The sequence below is a fragment of the Mustela nivalis genome (assembly GCF_964662115.1).
Source record: "Mustela nivalis genome assembly, chromosome: 9".
In the NCBI taxonomy this organism is placed as follows: Eukaryota; Metazoa; Chordata; class Mammalia; order Carnivora; family Mustelidae; genus Mustela; species Mustela nivalis.
Genome location: NC_139028.1, coordinates 44,796,959 through 44,816,999, shown reverse-complemented (window position 1 = coordinate 44,816,999; position 20,041 = coordinate 44,796,959). Strand labels below are relative to the sequence as shown.

Here is a 20,041-nt window from a genome sequence, read left to right as displayed (position 1 = left end):
TTTTGTCAAACACTTTTTCTACATCTAAAGATGATGGTATAATTTTTATCCTTTGTTTTGTTAATGTGGTATAATATACTTTCACATCTAATGGGGCTAATCTTTATTTAGCAGTCTTTTCTTTCTCTATTTTTTGTTTTCTCTGTTTTTTCCTACATGAACTAGTAAACAAGAAAGGAAAATTATTCAGAATACAGCACAAAGAGATAAAGTAAGTAATAACAATATAACAAAAAGATTAAGAGACATAAATAATACTCAAAAAGAGAAAGAATAGGAAACATTTGAAAATGTAATGGATAAGTTGCTGAGGAAAAAAAAAATCGTCAGACTGAAATGCATGATACGCAAGCAGAACAATTAGAACTAAATCCACAGCTAAGTATGTCATAGTAAGACTGCAAAATGCGAAGAACAATGAGAAAAGCATAATAGTTACCTGAGTGTTTTCTTTCTGTCGTTACTATTCTAAGCAATTTTATTAATTCAACTACTTCTCACAGTAACTCTGTAAGATCAGCACTATTGTTTTTTCATTTTATAATTATAAAAGTAAGGTAGAGCAAAGCCAGGACAAGAAATCAGATGGTCTTATACCAGAATCCACGCCTTTTTTTTTTAAAGATCTTATTTATTTAGTTGACAGAGATCACAAGTAGTCAGAGAGGCGGGCAGAGAGAGAGGGAAAGCAGGCTCCCTGCTGAGCAGAGAGCCCCATGCGGGGCTTGATCCCAGGACCTCAAGATCATAGCCTGAGCTGAAGGCAGAGGCTTAACCCACTGAGCCAACCAGGCGCCCCCAGAATCCACGCTTTTTTTTTTTTTTTTAAAGATTTTTATTTATTTATTGGACAGAGAGAGATCACAAGTAGGCAGAGAGGCAGGCAGAGAAAGAGGAGGAAGCAGGCTCCCTGCTGAGCAGAGAGCCCGATGCGGGCCTCGATCCCAGGACCCTGGAATCATGACCTGAGCCGAAGGCAGAGGCTTTAACCCACTGAGCCACCCAGGCGCCCAGAATCCACGCTTTTAATCACAATGTTATACTGCTCTTCCAGCAACTAACATGATAGCAGACTTCTCAACAGCAACAAAAGATGAGAGTTTACCACTCAACAGACACTCAATGAAAAAACTACTGAAAACTGTACTTTAGAAAGAAAACAGAATCCAGAGAAAAAAATGAAATACAAGAAGCAACAATAGTAAGCAAAGAAATATGTGAACAGGTTTGCAAAGGTGGGTGGAGCAGTTTAAAAAGAAGATGAAAGAAAGAAGAAAACACTAAAGTTCTAGAGCTGAAGAGAATACAGGTAAAGATACTGATCAGAATTCCTGAAAACAAGGCTATATGTTAAAAATTATAGGAATCGCTTAAAATCCAATTCTATACTTAGCCAAATTATCAATCCAGAGTTAAATACAACCATTTTCTTACATACAAAAATCTAAAAATTTACCTCCCTACATGAACTTATTTTAAAAATATAGATAAATAAATAAATAAGAAATAAATACAAATAGGTCTGTTTTCATGGGTAGTACATATACATGTATTTCATAGCTGTGAGCACAGCAGCCTAGAAGCCGGCAAAAGATAATAGCAATGTGCAAGTCCAGCATCTAGATTTGGGCTTTCAAATACCATTCTCCAAAGTAACCAGGGCTCTTTGAAGAAATGGATGAATCTAAAGCTAAGGAAGGGAAAATAAAAAATCAGCTTGGAGCATCTTCTAGCACCAAAAAGTAAGGGGGTAGGAGGAGGATAAGGGTATGGCAAAAGCAGATAGGAACCAATCTGAAAAAGCACCCAATGACTAACCCTAGAACAAATCATTTGAGCCACAAAGTAGATTATAATAGTATTAAATTATAATCCAAAGGAAAAAAATGGGTTCATACTGATATAAACAAGCAAATAAGTTTCTACTGATAGACAGCTGAGTAAGTAAGTTAACAAATGCAGGGACGATGGACATATCTTCCTTACAGAAGAATTTTATTAATAAATGTAGAAAAATATGGAAATAGAAAATCACCATTAAAACACCACAGTTATTACTGCTACAGGCAAGAACCACTGATGAATGCGAAAATTAGTGGACAAACTTTAAGGAAATACAGAATAGGTGCAGAGACTCAAAATAACTCCCTCAAAATTTTTATTGACTACGACAGCTTCAATACGCCCATATCCTGTGACACTCCTTCCTCTCTCTAGGAGGCGGAACTTAAATCCCTCTCTGAGTGTGGGCTGGACTTAGCAACTCACTTCTAATGAACGGCATATGAAAAGGGAAAAATCCTAACTTGACAGCAGGGAACCCTGGCAGACACCACCTTAACCAAGAGATCAAGGTTATCCTCACCAGTAATAAGCCATGTTGACAGCTTGCACTCTGGATATGCTACGAGAAGGGCACTTCACCTTTGGAATATTCTTTCCTGAAAACCCACAATCCTGGTGTAATCATGAGAAAAACCCAAACTGAGGGACAGTTTATGAAATAGCTGACTAGATGAAAGGTAAGAAAAGACAGAGAAACTAGCATAGTCTGAGGAGTCTGAGAGAACATTTCAACTACGTGCAATGTGGTATCCTGTACAAACAGATGAGACTATCTTTACAACATGGCGTTCTAGGAGGATATCATCAGTCAGTCCCAAGTACAAATCTTAAGGAGGAAAAAATGATATATCTCACTAAATAAGAATCTGTCAACAAAAGTATCCATAAAAAAAGTCAAAAGATAATCCACTAACTGGAAAAAAAAAAACATGCCTAACAAATATTTAGTTTCTAGAATATATAAACAACCTCTATGAATTCAACAGAAAAAGACAAAAATCCCAATTTTTAAGATGGGCAAACGAGATGAATAGGAGAAGATACCAAGATGTACAATAAAAATTTGAGAAGATACGCAGAGATATAAATAATTAGGGAAATACAAATTAACATAATATACAGAAAATTCAAAGAATTACACTTACTATGAAAACAGCTTTTAGTGAAAGTGAAATCGCTAATTGTTAAGGTGTTTGTCTTTTACAAAAAATACTATACACAAGGAAACATTCACTTAAGCATTTAAATATACTTACTTACTAAAACCAAAGTTGACTGACTGATCGCTGAGAATTTCAAATGATACAGGACGGTCACCCATGCAATATTTTCTCAGTAACTCGAGACAGGTATGTAATGTTTTCCTTGAGGGCTTATTTTCATGAAAAAGATCACCACCTAACAAAATAAAATCCACCTAATCAACAGAAAATAGTGTGAAAATTAGTATGTTTTGTGGGTAAGAATGTTAAAACTATAAAGAGGTAGGAAAAAACTCATAAAGATACTACTGTGTATGGAGATTTAAAGATTTATATTTTATTTTTATCCAAGGGGCCGCCCAGTCTGTTGATTAATTTGACTCCAACTCAGGTTCCTAGGCTACCTTTCAAAAGCCACCTTCAAATTATTATACCAAACCCCTAACTCATGCTACCCAAAGTGATCATTATTTTTGTTGTTGTTATTCAAATCAAACATAAACTTAGCACTTTAACACACCTCTGGACAAGATAGACAGTTCAATTCAGGTCATGATTTCAATTTATTCAATCATTATTTAGGGCTCCAACAGGCACAGAAACCTAAGGAAATAGCTATCTACAAAACAGATGATGTCCATGCATTCACTGAACACTGACAACATGCAAATCCCTGTACCAGGCACTCCAGATACAAGTGATGGATAAAATACAATCTCTTCCCTAAATGGTTCAGAATCTAATGGAAGAGAAAAAGTGTTACACATCTGAAAAGAACTCAAACTCAGACATGCACTAGAATGGATATGTAAATAAACCAGGAGCAGCAATAACATCACAATCAAGTCTTTTTTTTTTTTTTAAGATTATTTATTTATTTATTTGACAGACAGAGATCACAAGTAGGCACAGAGACAGTCAGAGAGAGAGAGAGGAGGAAGCAGGCTCTCTGCTCAGCAGAGAGCCCGATGCGGGGCTCAATCTCTGGTCCCTGGGATCATGACCTGAACCGAAGGCAGGGGCTTTAAACCACTGAGCCACTCAGGTGCCCCATCACAATCGATTCTAACTGAAGGGAAGAAACTCATCTGAGGACAAGGAGTCCAGAAGAGTATGTAAACACGATGGCATATGAGTTGCACTACGAAGAACAAATGAGACTTTAAGGAAGCACATTCTAGAAACAAGAGAGAAGCAAGAAATTATACAGAAAAAAGAGTCCAACACGTTTTCAAGAAGTGTATAATCCACTTAAAGAAACGAGATTAAATTCTTAATTACAAAAAGGAACCCAGCAGTCCAGATGACTTGAGCTACAGAAGTGAGGGGGAGCGGAACGCAGCACTCCCAAAAGTGTCACTTTGGCACATGGATTGTTTTGAGCTAAAGGCAGTTAAGACTTGGCAGACTCAGGAAAAGCTTTTTTTTTTTTTAATCCCCCTTTAACTGCCTGAAAGAATTTAGACAGAGGATCTATACCAGGAAGGGCTATTATTAGAGATAACTTTTATGACAAAGATATGTCTCTACATGGCATGGCAAACATCTGCTCTTCCCATCTTCCTATAAATTATCTTCCTTCCCCTTTGAAGCCCTAGACCTCTACCCCCTTTCTCCTTAGCTCAGGATGGCAATATAAGCCTCAATTACCTGTCAGGGAGTCTAATATTTCTATGAGGCTCCTGTACATACAAAATTTGTTTTGCTCCTGTTCATGTCTTATGTCGATTTAATTATTAGATCAGCCCAATAACCTAAAAGAAAAGAAGGAAAAAGTTTTCCACCCTACAATAGAGAAGCTTTAATCAAAGTGTAGGACTTAAGCTAGGTCTTCAAAAATGAACAAGATTTAAGGAAGAAAATGATACAAGAGCACAGAAAAAAAAAAAAAAACATCAAAGAAAATAAAACATTTCAAGGGGAAGAAGCAGCAGCAATCAAAATAATATAGTTTCACTTCTGCAAGATGAAGAGTTCTGGAGGTTGGTATGCAGCAGTGTGAATGTGCTTACTGCTGATGAAGTGTACACTTAAAAATGTTAAGATGGTAAATTTTGTTATTGTATTTTACCAAACATTAATTTTTTTTTTTAATTTTTAGAAGCTAATTTGTGACTCCAGGGAACATTGAAAAGGACATAACTTGCTTCCATGGTATTCATGCAAAAATTCATCTAATCATGAGGAAATACCAGACAAATCCAACTGAAGAATATTCTACAAAATGATGAACCTGAACTCTTCAAAAATGCTAGGGTCTTAAAAAGACAAAGGCACTGCGCCTGGATGGCTCAGTGGGTTCAGCAGCTGCCTTCGGCTCAGGTCATGATCTCAGGGTCATGGGATCGAGTCCTGCATCGGGCTCTCTGCTCAGCGGGAAGCCTGCTTCCCTCTCTTTCTCTGCCTGCCTCTCTGTCTACTTATGATCTCTCTCTGTCAAATAAATAAATAAAATCTTAAAAAAAAAAAAAAAAGACAAAGGCAGCCCGAAGGAAAGCAGATTACAAGAAACTAAGGGGGCATGACAATTTCACACAAAACGTAATCCTACTTTAGGACCTGGACTCTTACCAACCTGCCCCCAAATTGCAGTACAGCCATTACTGAGACAATTAGCAGCATCTTTAAATTATGTAACAGTACTGAATGAACATTAGTTTCCTGGTTTTGATAATTGCACAGTGCTATATAGGCAATTTACTCTCAAATGGTTCAGAAAATCTCCCCCAGCTCACGCTCTCTCGCTCTCAAATAAATAAAATCTTAAAAAAAATGGTTCAGAAAAAAAGTGTACATGTGCATATGTAATGAGAGAGAATAAAACAAATATGGTAAGTGGTAAAATGTAGGAAAATCTGGGTGAAGGGTAAAGAGAGGGAATTCTTTGTACTATTCCTGCAACATTTCTGAGACTGATATTGCTTCAAAATTAAAAGTCAAAAAAACAAAAGACTCCAAGAAATCAAGGAGTAGAAATAAGGCTAGTTAGTGGCACAGACAAACAAAATAGGGGACTTAAAGTCAGGAGAAATTTAGATTTTAGTAATAAGAAATACTAAATAAAAATTAAGTGTAAACAGTAAATATGCACCTGGAAGTACCAGCATGGGGTTGTGGGGGAGGGGAGTATTAAAATTAAGGAACACAGGAAGGGAAACAAGGAAACAGAAGGGAAGCAACGGACAGAGCAGAAGAAAGAAGCTTATGCTCGGGAAAAGCAGTATTTTAGTACCAAAGAGAAAAGAGAACACAAGTTTCTCTAGTAGGAAACACACCTCCTTCAGCTCCAAGTTCTCTGCCCTCAGGGAAAGAGGAAACCCTCTAAAAAGGCAAAAGTACTAGATAGTCCCATATTCATTAACAAATCTTTTTAAGAGTTCCCTACTGCTTGCTAGAGCCTTTCTAGATTTTAAGATACAGTGTAAACAAGCAGAAAAGATTTTTCACTCTCCTGTTGACCTTCTAGTGGAAAAGATCAATAGTTAACAAGTAGGGAATTCAATATATTATTTCAGAGGGTGTTATGAAAAAAATAAACATAGTAACTGAAATGTCTGGAGATATCCAGGAAGACCTCTTGAAAACGGTAAATACAATGTGCTCCAATGTGAACCAGACCTACAAAGGTCCCAGAATAAAACATGCCAGGGTGGATGGAGCAAATGAACAATGCAGAGAGTTGCAGAAGTCTCTTGGCAGAGGTCAGATCGAGTTGAGCGTTGTAGTTTGAATTTTACTTTAGCGTCAATGAAAGGCTTCTTGAAGACTGCAAGCAGCAGAGAGATAGGATCTGATTTATGATTTTAGAAGTTCACTTTGGCGCTATACTGAATAAATGTATGGGGAAAGAATGCAAATAGAAAGACCAATGGGGAGCTACTGTAGTCCAGCAAAATAGGATAAAAGTTTTAGGCTAAACATATAGGCACAGAAACAGTTTCCATATATGTTTACGAGGAAGAACCAAAGGACTTGCGGAAAAATGGAACAAAACTCTGAGGAAAAGTCAAGGTTGAAGATACTAATTTGTAAGTCACAAGCATATATGTTTACTCCCCAGCTCTCTCCTGAAATGTCCAACAGGGCATTTCTTTGGCTTGCTAGAATGTTGACTGAATGGCATACTGGAATCTCCAACTCAAATGGTCTAAATCAGAATTCACCACCTTCCCACATAAAGTACCTCTTCCTTATTTAGAAGCTATTTCTATTATTGGTATCACCATTTGCCCAAACTTAAACATACACCAGACTGTGTCCTCTCCCCTTCCCTCAACTCCACCCCTGACATATGCAAATCCATATACTTCTTGCATTCACTTCCCCTTTTCCAACCCATGCCACTACTTAAGTAGTCTGGTCACCAATTCGTGCAGTATCCTGTCACCAGGAGATTTTCCACTGAACCGGGTACAAACTCCTCAATCTGGCATTTGAAGCCCTCCTTAATACAGCTCAAACAGTGTTTTTATTCTTTTAAGCACATTTTCTAACATATGGCCTACTAATAAGCCAAACTGACCTGTTGCATCCCTAACATACCTCATACTATCTCACCTCTGTGCCCTTCTTCCTGCTTCCTGTGAAATGTACATTTTCTATGCTCTTTACCCATCAAAAGCCTACTTGTTCTTCAAAGCTTAAGTTAAATGCCACCCCATTCTTTTAAACTGATGTTGCTATGCTCTATAAAGTAGAGATCTTTGTATAAGATCTCTTCTACCTCTAAACTACTGGAAAAGCTGTTTATGATTTTCTTCTGGTTCTTTTTTTTTTTTTTTTAATTTATTTGACAGAGAGAGATCACAAGTAGATGAAGAGGTAGGCAGAGAGAGAGAGAGAGAGAGGGAAGCAGGCTCTCTGCTGAGCAGAGAGCCCTGATGTGGGACTCGATCCCAGGACCCTGAGATCATGACCTGAGCTGAAGGCAGAGGCTTAACCCACTGAGCCACCCAGACGCCCCTTTCTTCTGGTTCTTAACACATAAGACTTAAATCTGAGCATTACGGACATCTGTTTTATCTCACATACTGATATCCTGTATATTCTTGGAAAACAGAAACTGAGTCATCTTTCCATTTCAAACAGAAACTGCAACAGGATCCTGCACTCAGTAAACACCCCATAAATATGTGTAAACTTTCACAAACTTCTAACAAAACCAACTCCCACTGAATTGAGGTCACAAAGCACTTAAAATCTGCTTTGGGTTTATGGTATATTGAGATTTAAGCAGGCAATGTGAGCATATGAACCTGTAAAACAAACCTCCAACTTTAAGAAAGGAAAAGAGTCTACTACAGACTAAGGGAGCACAGCAGAAACTGAAAAAATGTAAACCAAACTCACTTCATTTTCCTGGGCAAGTCTTAAAATCTCATCCAGTGTTACAAATGTATCATTTCCTCTGACTGCATCTTTCTCCATAAATCCCAGATGAATATCTGTTGCAACTAAGATTTTAAATGTATTTTCATCATCACTATATGAAAAAAGAAGAAACGTTTCAAGATAATTCATTAAAAGATGCTCAAGCAGATTAAAACCTAAATTTAGAAGATAAATAATAGTAGTAATACAGTAAAATCACTTTTCTAGCTTTAAAATAGTCTGAAATTTTGAAGCAATTGACAGTTCTTCAGTTTGTCTGCCTACACCTAATTCAAAACAAAACACACACACATAAACTTTAATAGGTTCTCTGACTCCTTTCAAAAAACTATAACCTTGTTTATTTTTTAAAGATTTTATTTATTTATTTGATAGACAGAAATCACAAGTAGGCAGAGAGGCAGGTGGTAGTAGGGGTGGAGGGGAGCAGGCTCCCCTCTGAGCAGAGAGCCACAAGTGGGGCTGGATTCCAGGACCTGAAATCACGACCTAAGCCAAAGCCAGAGGCTTAACTCACTGAGCCACCCAGGTGCCCCAAAAGTATAACCTTATTACAACTCCAGTTGTATACATTCTTTTGGACCCTGGACCTAAAAGCTTCATTGTTTTCCAATTCTGTTCCATCCCAAAATCCTAAAAGGATTTGACCCCAAATCTAAACTTGCTTTTTATCTATTTTGCACTTGTTCAGAAAAATCAGAGTCGACTGTTACTTTAAAAAGCCCTCCCTCTTACTTTATAAGTAGATTTTATCCGAATAAACTATTAACTTATATTCAAGCCCCTGAAGGACACTTGCAGGATTCTAGTCCCTACACAAAGTTAGTGTTTCATTAACGAATATGGTCAAGTAACAAAACAAATTTACAATTCCATTTGAATTTGGTAGTATTCAAAGGTACTCTCATGTAAAGCAGCAATGTAGTAGTTGTTAATAGCTTCTTTAATGTAACTTCTTTTTTTTTTCCCTTTTTTTTTTTTTTTAAAGATTTTATTTATTTGTCAGAGAGAGCGAGCAAGAGCGAGCACAGGCCGACAGAGTGGAAGGCAGAGTCAGACGGAGAAGCAGGCTCCCTGTGGAGCAAGGAGCCCGATATGGGACTCGATCCCAGGACGCTGGGATCATGACCTGAGCTGAAGGCAGAGGCTTTAACCCACTGAGCCACCCAGGCGTCCCTTTAATGTAACTTCTAACTTCTTTAAAATACTAAGGGAGCCTGGGTGGCTCAATTGGTTAAGTGTATGCCTTCCCCTCAGGTCATGATCTCAGGATTAGGATTGAGCCCCTGGGATCCCTGGTTACTGGGGAGCCAGCTTCTCCCTCTGTCCCTCCCCCAGACTCAAGCTCTCTTTCTCAAATAAGTAATAAAAAACTCTTAAAAAAAAAAACTACTTTATTTAAAATGCTTATGTATCTATGATCTCACCTCAACTTCCACATGTAAAGAAATTGGTATTACTGTCTCTAAAAAATGAGAAAACTGTTTATAGAGAAATTAAATGAGTTATCGCACAACTATGTAGAAGAAACAGGATTTAACCACTCGGTCTATTTTCACTAAACCATAATGAAATTAAAAAAACTTTAACATATATCTCCAAATTAAAATCTTTATTTATGAGATTGTTCTAGAAGAGATTTCTCTTCAAAAACTTCAACGATGAGATATGCACATAGTTCCAATTGCTACATATACACCAGTTGATCAGAATACTTTCAAGATCACATTACCCACGGGGTGCCTGGGTGGCTCAGTGGATTAAGGCCTCTGCTTCCGCTTGGGTCATGATTGAGCTCCACGACAAGCTCTCTGCTCAGCAGGGAGCGTGCTTCCTCCTCTCTCTGCCTGCCTTTCTGCCTACTTGTTATCTCTGTCCCTCAAATAAATAAAATCTTTTTTTTTTTAAGATTTTATTTATTTTATTTATTTATTTGACAGAGAGAGGCAGGCAGAGAGAGAGAGAGGGAAGCAGGCTCCCCGCTGAGCAGAGAGCCCGATGCGGGACTTGATCCCAGGACCCCGAGATCATGACCTGAGCCGAAGGCAGCGGCTTAACCCACTGAGCCACCCAGGCGCCCCTCAAATAAATAAAATCTTAAAAAAAAAAAAAAAATCACATTACCCTAAGCTTCCATATCAACTTACAAAATATCTTCAAACGAATTCTCTCACTGAAACATCTAAATTAATCTGAGAAAGTCAATTCTGTTCCAATTATATATATATAATGAAGAAATGTAGGCAAGGTTCAGAGAATTGCTAACTTCCCCAAGGTCACACAGTAATAACCAAGGAACTGAAATCAGCGTCTTCTGATTCTTTCACTGATTTTCATTTCACCCAAATTTATTTCCAATCTATTCAATGCTAGAACAATTTACTACTCTAAAACTCTGCTTAAATAGGCTTGCATTGGCCAGTAAGACTTTCTCACAAAAGTTCAAGAATATTGATAGCTTCAGTATTTTAAGAGAAAACCTAAGAATATAAACGTATATACTATAGTAAAATATCAAATTATTGCAAGGCCTCAATCTATAGCTGTACAATCTTTTATAATTATAAAAAATTATACTAATTTTTTTAACAATGTATTCTTTTTGGTGACATTTCTGTTTATAGGCAAGTTATTTACTGCTATTTTTTTTTAAGATTTTATTTATTTATTTGACAGAGAGAAATCACAAGTAGACCGAGAGGCAGGCAGAGAGAGAGAGAGAGGGAAGCAGCCGATGGAGCAGAGCCCGATGCGGGACTCCATCCCATGACCCTGAGATCATGAACTGAGCGGAAAGCAGCGGCTTAACCCACTGAGCCACCTAGGCGCCCACTGCTAACTTTTTAAATAAGTTTTTATTCATGGTGATTATAGTTGATGGGCTTCAAGAAATTCAAAGCAAAAAAGATTCCAGAAGACAATTTCTTACAGGGCATCTGCAGGACTCATTTCGATGTATGGTCAGTCCAGCTCCTCTCCAACTAGTTTTCTCTCCAAGTACTCCTGGGTCCTGTGATCAAAGCTGTCAGGAAACTCACTCGATTCCAAATTCTAGCAAATTCTAAAAACAAAATTACATTATTGTCAAATACATTATTTTAAAAACTACCGATTTTAGGAATCTCATTTTCATCTAAGCGCCGGCTGTATTTTTACTTTTTAAGAGCTAACAACAGAAAACAGCACATCTCCAGTTTAGTTTTACCATTTTAGTTTCACCACTCTGATCAAACTACCGGAAACTAGTGTTTATTAGATAAATGGACAGAAAGGGTCGCAGACAGTAATTCTGGGTTAGCACACAAAACAACCCTGGATGTGCACAGGGGTATGGGGCATGGAGAAAATCGCGTATCCCATGCTCAACCACAGGACTGTTTAAAGGAATGGTCCAGTTTAGGTAAAGAGAAGGCCCCACCTTTAAAACTAGTGTAAGTAAACAGAAACACGTGCTCCGCGGAGAAACCCCCGCAAGGCAACTGGAAAGGGCAACACAGTTGGGGAAGAGTCGCTGCCACAGCGAAACCACCCCTACGTCCGGACTCCTGGTTCCTTCCAGATGCTGAGCCTCAACACACCGTGCCCCCCGCCCCCGCCGCCACTGGACTCTTTGAAGCCAGAACCAGAACCTCCAGGCCTTAACCGACTCGTCCCACTCTTTCCAGAAAGTCAATCCACTCAGGATGTCCGCCCGGGATCCCACAAAATAGGAGACGGTAATTCCTTAAATTACCCCACACCTACACTCTCCAAAGCCCCCGCACCGGAACCCCAGGTTGTCTTTTACCCGGGAAGAAGGAGCGGGATTCGTGAGAAGGAAAGCAACAGCACTTCCTGAGCCTGCACGCAGGGAGCCGCCGGGTCCAAAACCTGAATTCGGCGGGAGAGGGGAGAAAAAATAAAAAAATAAAAAAGAGACTCTTTCTCTCGCGATACCTCATTGATGCCGTAGAGTTCAGGTCTTCTTCGGTTCTCATTGGCTGCCGAATGCAGTCAGGGAGCCGGGAAAGCGGCGGCGACGCCCCGCCCCTAAGCAGGAGCCAATCCTGAGAAGCCGAGGGACGACCCCGGAAGCGAGGTTCGCGACAGCGATGTTTCCCTTCTTTAAGGTGGGTAGCTCTTGCATGTCCCGGACCGCGCTCCTTGGTCCCCTCGCGCCACCTAAAAACTCCTGGGCCCTTGGGAGCGGGTCACCTGTCGACCCCGGCTGAGCCCTGTTGTTCTAGCCGCGTCGCGGGTCCGGGGTGGGGCTGGAGCAGCTTCTCCACGCTTGGCTGTTTGGAAGGCCGCAGGCGCGACTCCGGGCCTGGGAAATGACCAATCGGGGCCAGAGGGCCGGGACTAGGGGCTTTCTCCCTCACTCCCACTCCCCAGAGTTAGAGCGTTCGGACCCTTTTACTCCCAGCTTCCCCTTCTTTTCACTCCTGGATCCCGGGTTCAGCACGTCTGTATTGCTTTGTGCTGATAGCAGTAAAATACAGTACAGTTAAAAAATAATGTGAAACTTTTCAATGAAAAAATCTGACCTTTTAGTTCCATTGAAGCGTCCCTAATCTAGGGCAGGTTGTTTTCATCTGTACGAAGTTCGGCGCCTTCACCTGGAAAACGGGGTTTATGCCCGCATCTGTCACTGAGCTATTTCCGAGGCGTTGACAGTTTAGAGCTCTGTCGAAATGTGTTCTTTTAAGAAACATATCCTACTTCTTCCTGGTGGAGTATCATCAAATCAGAATCTTAATCGATTTTTTAAAAATCCGGAGTCAAGGAGATGCACCTAGGTTTGACTCTTTAAATTAAATCTACCTAAATTAAAAAAGAAATTTTATGTATGAGTTACTGTATCTGGAGCAGTAAATTCAGAATTTATTTTAAAAAACTGGGGAGGGGGGTACAGAAAGGAAAGGGGAGGATAAATGTGCCTTACTACTTCTATTTTTGATTTAGTTAAATGAACTTTATCAGTATCTGTTCAGAGTGTTTAATGAACTGATATATGATCATTTTTGTTTTGCAACGTTCAGGGAATAGTTTGATAGTGAAGTAAAAAATGAGAGTCCCAATGGGAGTTCCTACCTACAGGAAATCATAAAAATCATAAATACAGAGAAAAAAAACTGGTGGTTATCAGAGGGAAGAGGGGTGGGAAGATAGACAAAATGAGTGAAAGGTTTGAGGAGGTACAAACTTCCAATTATAAAATGAGTAAGTCACAGAGATGAAAAGTACAGCATAGAGAATATAGCCAACAATACGGTAAATGTAGTCAGTAATATAATGTAGTGTGGTGAGGGTCGAGTCATGTACAGAATTGTGGAATCATTGTGTTCGTACACATGAAACTAATATAACACTATATCAATAATACTTCAATAGTAAAAAGTGAGAATTCCAAGAGAACTAATAAAACGTAAAGTAATTCTGATGGGGTATCAATAGACTCTGAAAAACCAGGCACGACTTGGAAATCAGTTCATACAATCATTACATTTTACAGCGAAGTAACAGGCCCAGAGACATTATTAGTCACAAGTGATAAATTTAAACATAAGGGTAGTACTTTTGGCACTAATGATAAAATCTAATGCTATATTAGGATTGAATACTGTTAAGCTTGTGAAATTAGAAAGAAATTAGTATCTTAAGGGAAGACTAATTCTGGAACTTCTCAGAATACATTCCAGACAAAATCAAGTGAAGGACTTTAATTAAATTTCATTCTACAAATATTGATTAGGACAGAAATTTAAGTTAAATACAGACTGTATCCTTAAGCTTATAATTCTCTAAGGAAATAATTAGTGCTGAAATAAGACAATAGGTAGAACCAAAAAAGCAACTAGAGAGAAATCTAATTTGGAAGTTCAAGAAAGACTAATGAAAGAGATGACATCTGAGAAGAGCCTTGAAAGACTGATAAGATTTCAACAAATATAACTGGGAGCCTGAGAAATGGTATTTTTAAAAGATACTTACTAATTATTTGCGTTTTTAAAAATTGGTTACGATTTAATAAGCTGTGCAACTTTTTTTTTTTTAAAGATTTTATTTACTTATTTGACATAGAGAGAGATCACAAGTAGACAGAGAGGCAGGCAGAGAGAGAGAGGAGGAAGCAGGCTCCCTGCTGAGTAGAGAGCCTGATGCAGGACTTGATGCAGGGCTCAATCCCAGGACCCTGAGATCATGACCTGAGCTGAAGGCAGCGGCTTAACCCACTGAGCCACCCAGGCGCCCCAAAGCTGTGCAACTCTTAAAACTGATAACTGGTTTATAAATTAATGTGGCAGCTTCACTAAATAAATGTCCCTTCCTTCAAGAAGCCTTCTCTAATCCTTTAGGATTGGATTAACCCTCTTGTATATCATTGTATCTGGACGGAGTCCTGTCATAGCCCACATCGTGCTCTTGTTTCTAGTCACCTCCAATAGACAATAACCTTTCTGAGGTTAAGACATGAATCTCGTTCATTATTGAATCCCAATACCCGAAGACTGGCACAGACCAGGCATTCTATTCATATTTGTTGAAGGGAGTGAATGACAGCCGAAATTTAGTTCCAGACAAGAAGCCAACTAAAAATTATAGTGTCTTTCAAGGAATGGGACTCCTTTTTAAAGCAGTGTATTTTCCCAACCCCGAAATTATTAAAGTAGAATTAGGATAATTATTATAGATGTGTTAATAAAGATATCTGCACTGATGAGAGATTTATACAGGTATCCTGGGGCTATTCCATCCCTAAGAATGTCTAATTCTTTGAAGTAATTTATTAGAAACTAAAAGTTTTTATTTCTGCTTTATATCATCTATGTGTCTAGTTTATAAAAATCATGAATGTGCTGGTCTTTTTAATTATGATTTAAAAGCCTTAAGCATTTATCACTCTTAATATAATACCATAGCATCGAAACCAATAGATTCAGAATAATATAACCATTGGCTTAGTAGAAGAAAACAACAACAACAAAAATAAAGTTTTAACCATTAAAAGTATAGATAACAAATTTCAGCACTAGTATTTAGAGAATGTAAAGACTAACAGTAAAACCAAAAAGTCTAGATGGGTTTATTGTGTATGTTTGCAAGACTTATCTATGCTTTTGACAAACAATTACTGTTTTGCTAATAATTTTTGTGTTTGTGTTTCCAGATCTTGGTGGATAAAATAAAGCAGACATAATTCATCTCTAGAAAGATTATTTATACCCTGGCATTTGAAATGTTTTATATTTAGTGTCATAGGAAAAATGGAAAAAGGGAAAGTAAATAGTGATGGAAAACCAGACCCAGAAAATTCCCTGGACTTTTCTGAACACTTTAACCAGCTTGAATTGTTGGAAACACATGGGCACCTTATTCCCACTGGTACCCAAAGTCTCTGGGTAGGGAATTCTGATGAAGACGAGGAACAAGATGAAAAAACTGAAGAGTGGTATCAATTGCAAGAAAAAAAGATGGAAAAAGATCCAAGCAAATTGCTTCTTTGGGCCGCAGAAAAAAATCGGGTAAAAAAAACAAACAAACAACAATTAAAGAGGAAACCATAATATAATAAGAGAAGTACTGGATTCAGAGCCAGAAGACCTGTCCCTGAACCTCTATTTGGTTTGTGACTTTGGGCAAATCCTACAATTCCTGAACCTCTATTTTCTTACCTATAAAAATGGCCATGATAATACCTTTATCTTTTATACAGGATTTGAGGATCAAATGAGGCAATATCCATGAAAGGCCATGGATAGTCACAGAGCATCCTATTGGGTATTATTTGGGAGTTTAAGGGATAATTATACAGTTAGCAAGAAATCACCTATATTTTTTTTGAAGATTTTATTTATTTATTTGACAGAGGGAGATCACAAGTAGGCAGAGAGCGAGAGAGAGGGAAGCAGGCTCCCTGCTGAGCAGAGAGCCCGATGCAGGACTCAATCCCAGGACCCTGAGATCACGACCTGAGCCCAAGACAACGGCTTAACCCACTGAGCCACCCAGGCGCCCCAAAATCACCTATATTTTTAAAAACATTTATATTAAGTCGTTAAGATCTTCCTAGAGACAACTATCATTTAGAAGAGGGAGGATGGGAATTAACATGTTTTGAATACCAACTATACCATGTACTTTATTATATTATTTGACTTAATCCTCATCTATCCCCACAAGATAAGTAATATTCTTCCCTTTTACAGTTTAAGAAAATGGGATTCAGGAATATTAATTTGCCCAATATTATGTAAGTAGTATCATCAAATGGATTCTTCCTGCTCAGCCACTTCTTCATTTTACTAAGTTCTTCCATGTGGGTGGTAGCAAATTAATAACTAAAAAGTATTGCATTTTTGGATAACTTTTTCATCCAGGAGCACACTGTATCCCACCAGAGATCCAAGACCAAACTGAAAATCAACTTACTGAAAACATGTTTCCAAGGTTGTTTTAGTAGGAAGGAATTGAGCTCCTTAATCTCTAGATTTCCTTATTACCATTGTATTCTTCTGATAAGTTTATTTTTCAAAGCTTTATGCACTATGCATATTGGTACCATAATCCTACTGTAGAAAAATCAGTTATTAATGTTTTCACTAATGAAGTGTAAAATACCGAATACAATTATGGTCTGTGTTACTTCTCTAGGACTAAAGCCTAGATGCAGTGGGCCTGAACTGGACCAGGAGTAAATGTGTGATTGTCATACATCTGATACTGATACTTGGTTTTCAGAGAGAGTCACATTCTTAGAAGCAAGAATGTGGTTAACACTAACGTGTTCATTCTTAAATCTGTAGCCCTCTGTCCCCAAAATAAATCTTAAATCATTTTTATCTTAAAAGTTCTCTGCTAACAAGTTTTTGTGGAGCTCAAATAAATTTAACACCACTGGGCAATTTAGTTTGCTTCATGTACTGTTTTGGTCACGCTGGGTTTTGAAAAGATCCTTTTCCTTCTCAGCTTACTACAGTGCGGAGACTACTGTCTGAAAAGGCCACCCATGTCAACACTAGAGACGAAGACGAATATACCCCTCTCCATCGAGCAGCCTACAGTGGACACTTAGATGTGGTACGCGAGCTGATTGCACAAGGGGCAGATGTCCACGCGGTGACTGTGGATGGCTGGACACCGCTGCACAGTGCTTGTAAGTGGAATAACACCAGAGTCGCTTCTTTCTTACTCCAGCATGATGCAGATATCAACGCCCAAACAAAAGGCCTCCTGACCCCCTTACACCTCGCCGCTGGGAACAGGGACAGCAAAGATACCCTGGAGCTCCTCCTCATGAACCGCTACATCAAACCGGGTCTGAAGAACAACTTGGAAGAAACGGCCCTTGATATTGCCAGGCGGACAAGTGTCTATCACTACCTCTTTGAAATTGTGGAAGGCTGCACAAATTCTTCACCTCAGCCATAACAGTTCTAATAATCCTCTGAAGTTTCCAAGTACCAGTGCCTCCTTTGTGTGAGATAGGACATATGCCCATGATACAAAGTTGACATCAAAAGTTTTGCGACAGAAATTCAGTGGTACACATTCGAATGCCCTTCCCAGTGAAATGCCTAACCTTGATGTCAAAATGTATTTGAAAGTTGTTTGGATATACCTTTACTGATCTATGTGGACTTTGTAATTTTTATCAGAAATAATTTTAACACGCTTCTACTTAACAACTTGTAACAGGTTGTACAGAAAAACTAATGATATTTTTGGTGCTGATCCAAGAGAAGTGTATTTTTAAATACAACCCCCCGCCCCATCCTGGGTCTTCATGCAGTATTTAGTATATTGACATGTATTTTTATAAGGTGAGGTAACTCAGAATTTAATTGAAAAATCTCAAGTATACTGGTGCAGTTCAGCCGTCTTCTCCACATCACGATAGCCATTTGCTTTCATTTTAAATGGTAAGAACTCACTTATTAGTGACTTGAATGGTCACAAGTTTAAAAAAACATTAAAGAAGCTTAGATCTTTATCTTTTAGAGTGTAGACCATTTTCAGCAAAGTAGTTAACTAAAGTGTTTAGCCCGTGAATGTTACATAACTGCCTCCACAACCACAGTTCACACAATCCTGTGGACGGCCCTACCTCACCCTGGTCAACCCACACGATCCTTCTTCCATTGGTTGAGTAGGTGTGACCTTTCAGACATGCGCACAACTCTACCTTGGTCCAAGTGATCGTACTATATGTGCTCACCAACTGGTTTTACCTGCCTAATCCTGTTGTTTGGGGGCACTGGCTCAGATGGTCTCTCTAGTTCACAGGAAATCTCGGTTTTCCAAGGTCCTTCTTTTATATGAATCCTACAAAGGCAAAGAGACGAGGGAAAAGGAATTCGAAGAGTGAAAGGATGATGATTATATTGGGGCTAGATTATAAGTGGCTCAGGTTTTAAAAAAGCCACAGTGTGGATAGTGACACAAGCATAAATAGAAATATTCAGAAAAAAATAAAAGTTTTGAACAACAAAAATGACGCCAATTCTCTCTCTCTCTCTCTCTTTTTTTTTTTTTTTTGATCAGCACAGATCTTCCTTGGATCCATAACCTATGTATTCATTGAACATATATTGATTAACTACTGTCTCAGTCTCTCTAGCAGGAGTTTCCCACTGACCACCTACCCTTTCTGTGACTGTTCCTGAAGGGTTGTTTCTTAACTTCTTAACACCAGAACTGACATGCTAATGGGAAGGAAACTAAACCAATGAGCCTTTTCTTCAGTTGTTTATTCACCAAAGTTTGTCTCTTTGAGCCAGTCCATGTGAGCCAATCACTATGGACTAATAATGTTACTTAATCAAATATGTTTGGTGGTTTTGGGGTTAAAAAAAATTGAATCATCTCAGAAAAGTTAATTACTAACTGAATCATCATGACAAACAGGATTCAAGAACTAGGATAGCTTTAATTATTCTGTGGTCTCTGGCTAGGAGATGCCTCAGTTTCAGAGTACCAATGTCTATGAAATGTACTGGGCCCAGGGTGCCTGGGTGGCTCAGTCATTGAAGCATCTGACTCTTGATTTTGGCTCAGGTCATAATCTCAGAGAGGTGAGATTGAGCCCTGTGTTGGGCTCTGTGCTGGGTATGGGGCCTGCTTAAGATTCTCTCCCTCTCCCTCTGCCTTTTCCCGTCCCTGTATAGGCACACACTCAAAAAAAAAAAAAAAAAAAGTGGCCCAATTTGAGGATACCAGATGACAGGTACAGCTGACAGGCAGTGACAATAGAATAGGACCCCTTCTACCCTAGCAGACTGCTAAACAAGCTGCCTGCTTACCTGAAAGAGTCTGTGACTCCTTTCTTACTTTGGAAATAAGTTGCATCCATGATTTTACATAAGCTCTCCACTTAAGTCTGGGGCCAAAGAGACCTCCTTACTTACAATAAGGAGCTGAAATGTGACTCACTACTCCCTTGGTTTCAGGCCTCAACATTCAACCAGTGCTGAGGAGCAAACTCCACATAAAAGAAATCCTTTCCATCTCTGAGCACAGCATTTGTGTTGTTTGCTTCCTTTGTACTTTTCCTTAGGAAAGTGTTTCCTATCCACAGAAGGCATTCACTAATCATGCTTTTGACTCTTTTACTTAACTGTATC

At 38.7% G+C, this 20,041-nt stretch overlaps 2 protein-coding genes across 6 annotated transcripts in view; one reads left to right on the top strand and one right to left on the bottom strand.

The window, feature by feature from the left end:
• Window positions 1-12,411, bottom strand: part of MRE11 (MRE11 homolog, double strand break repair nuclease) — an 81,664-nt gene extending 69,253 nt beyond the window's left edge. The window contains exons 1-4 of one of the 5 annotated variants that reach the window (XM_082684110.1): window positions 12,226-12,411; window positions 11,368-11,499; window positions 8,397-8,529; window positions 3,102-3,262 (exon numbers count right to left, since the gene is read on the bottom strand). In XM_082684110.1, the coding sequence (XP_082540236.1) occupies window positions 3,102-3,262; window positions 8,397-8,529; window positions 11,368-11,387 (314 nt within the window). In that variant the 5' untranslated portion in view covers window positions 11,388-11,499; window positions 12,226-12,411. Of the gene's footprint in view, window positions 1-3,101; window positions 3,263-8,396; window positions 8,530-11,367; window positions 11,500-12,182 lie in introns of all 5 variants that reach the window. The other 4 variants (XM_082684111.1, XM_082684112.1, XM_082684113.1 and 1 more) reach the window with 4 other exon arrangements.
• Window positions 12,412-12,459: 48 nt separating this feature from the next.
• ANKRD49 (ankyrin repeat domain 49) lies at window positions 12,460-18,912 on the top strand. Its single transcript, XM_082684129.1, has 3 exons — window positions 12,460-12,547; window positions 15,589-15,943; window positions 17,388-18,912. Exons 2-3 carry the CDS (start codon window positions 15,686-15,688, stop codon window positions 17,847-17,849), a joined length of 720 nt encoding a protein of 239 aa, XP_082540255.1. The 5' UTR covers window positions 12,460-12,547; window positions 15,589-15,685; the 3' UTR covers window positions 17,850-18,912.
• The last annotated feature ends 1,129 nt before the right edge of the window (window positions 18,913-20,041 follow it).

Bases quoted from the DNA above. Each gene is read 5' to 3' on its own strand.
- ANKRD49 (XM_082684129.1), top strand. From the start codon at position 15,686: ATGGAAAAAGGGAAAGTAAATAGTGATGGAAAACCAGACCCAGAAAAT. The intron at 15,944-17,387 runs GTAAAAAAAACA...TTTCCTTCTCAG, and splicing joins GGGCCGCAGAAAAAAATCGG to CTTACTACAGTGCGGAGACT.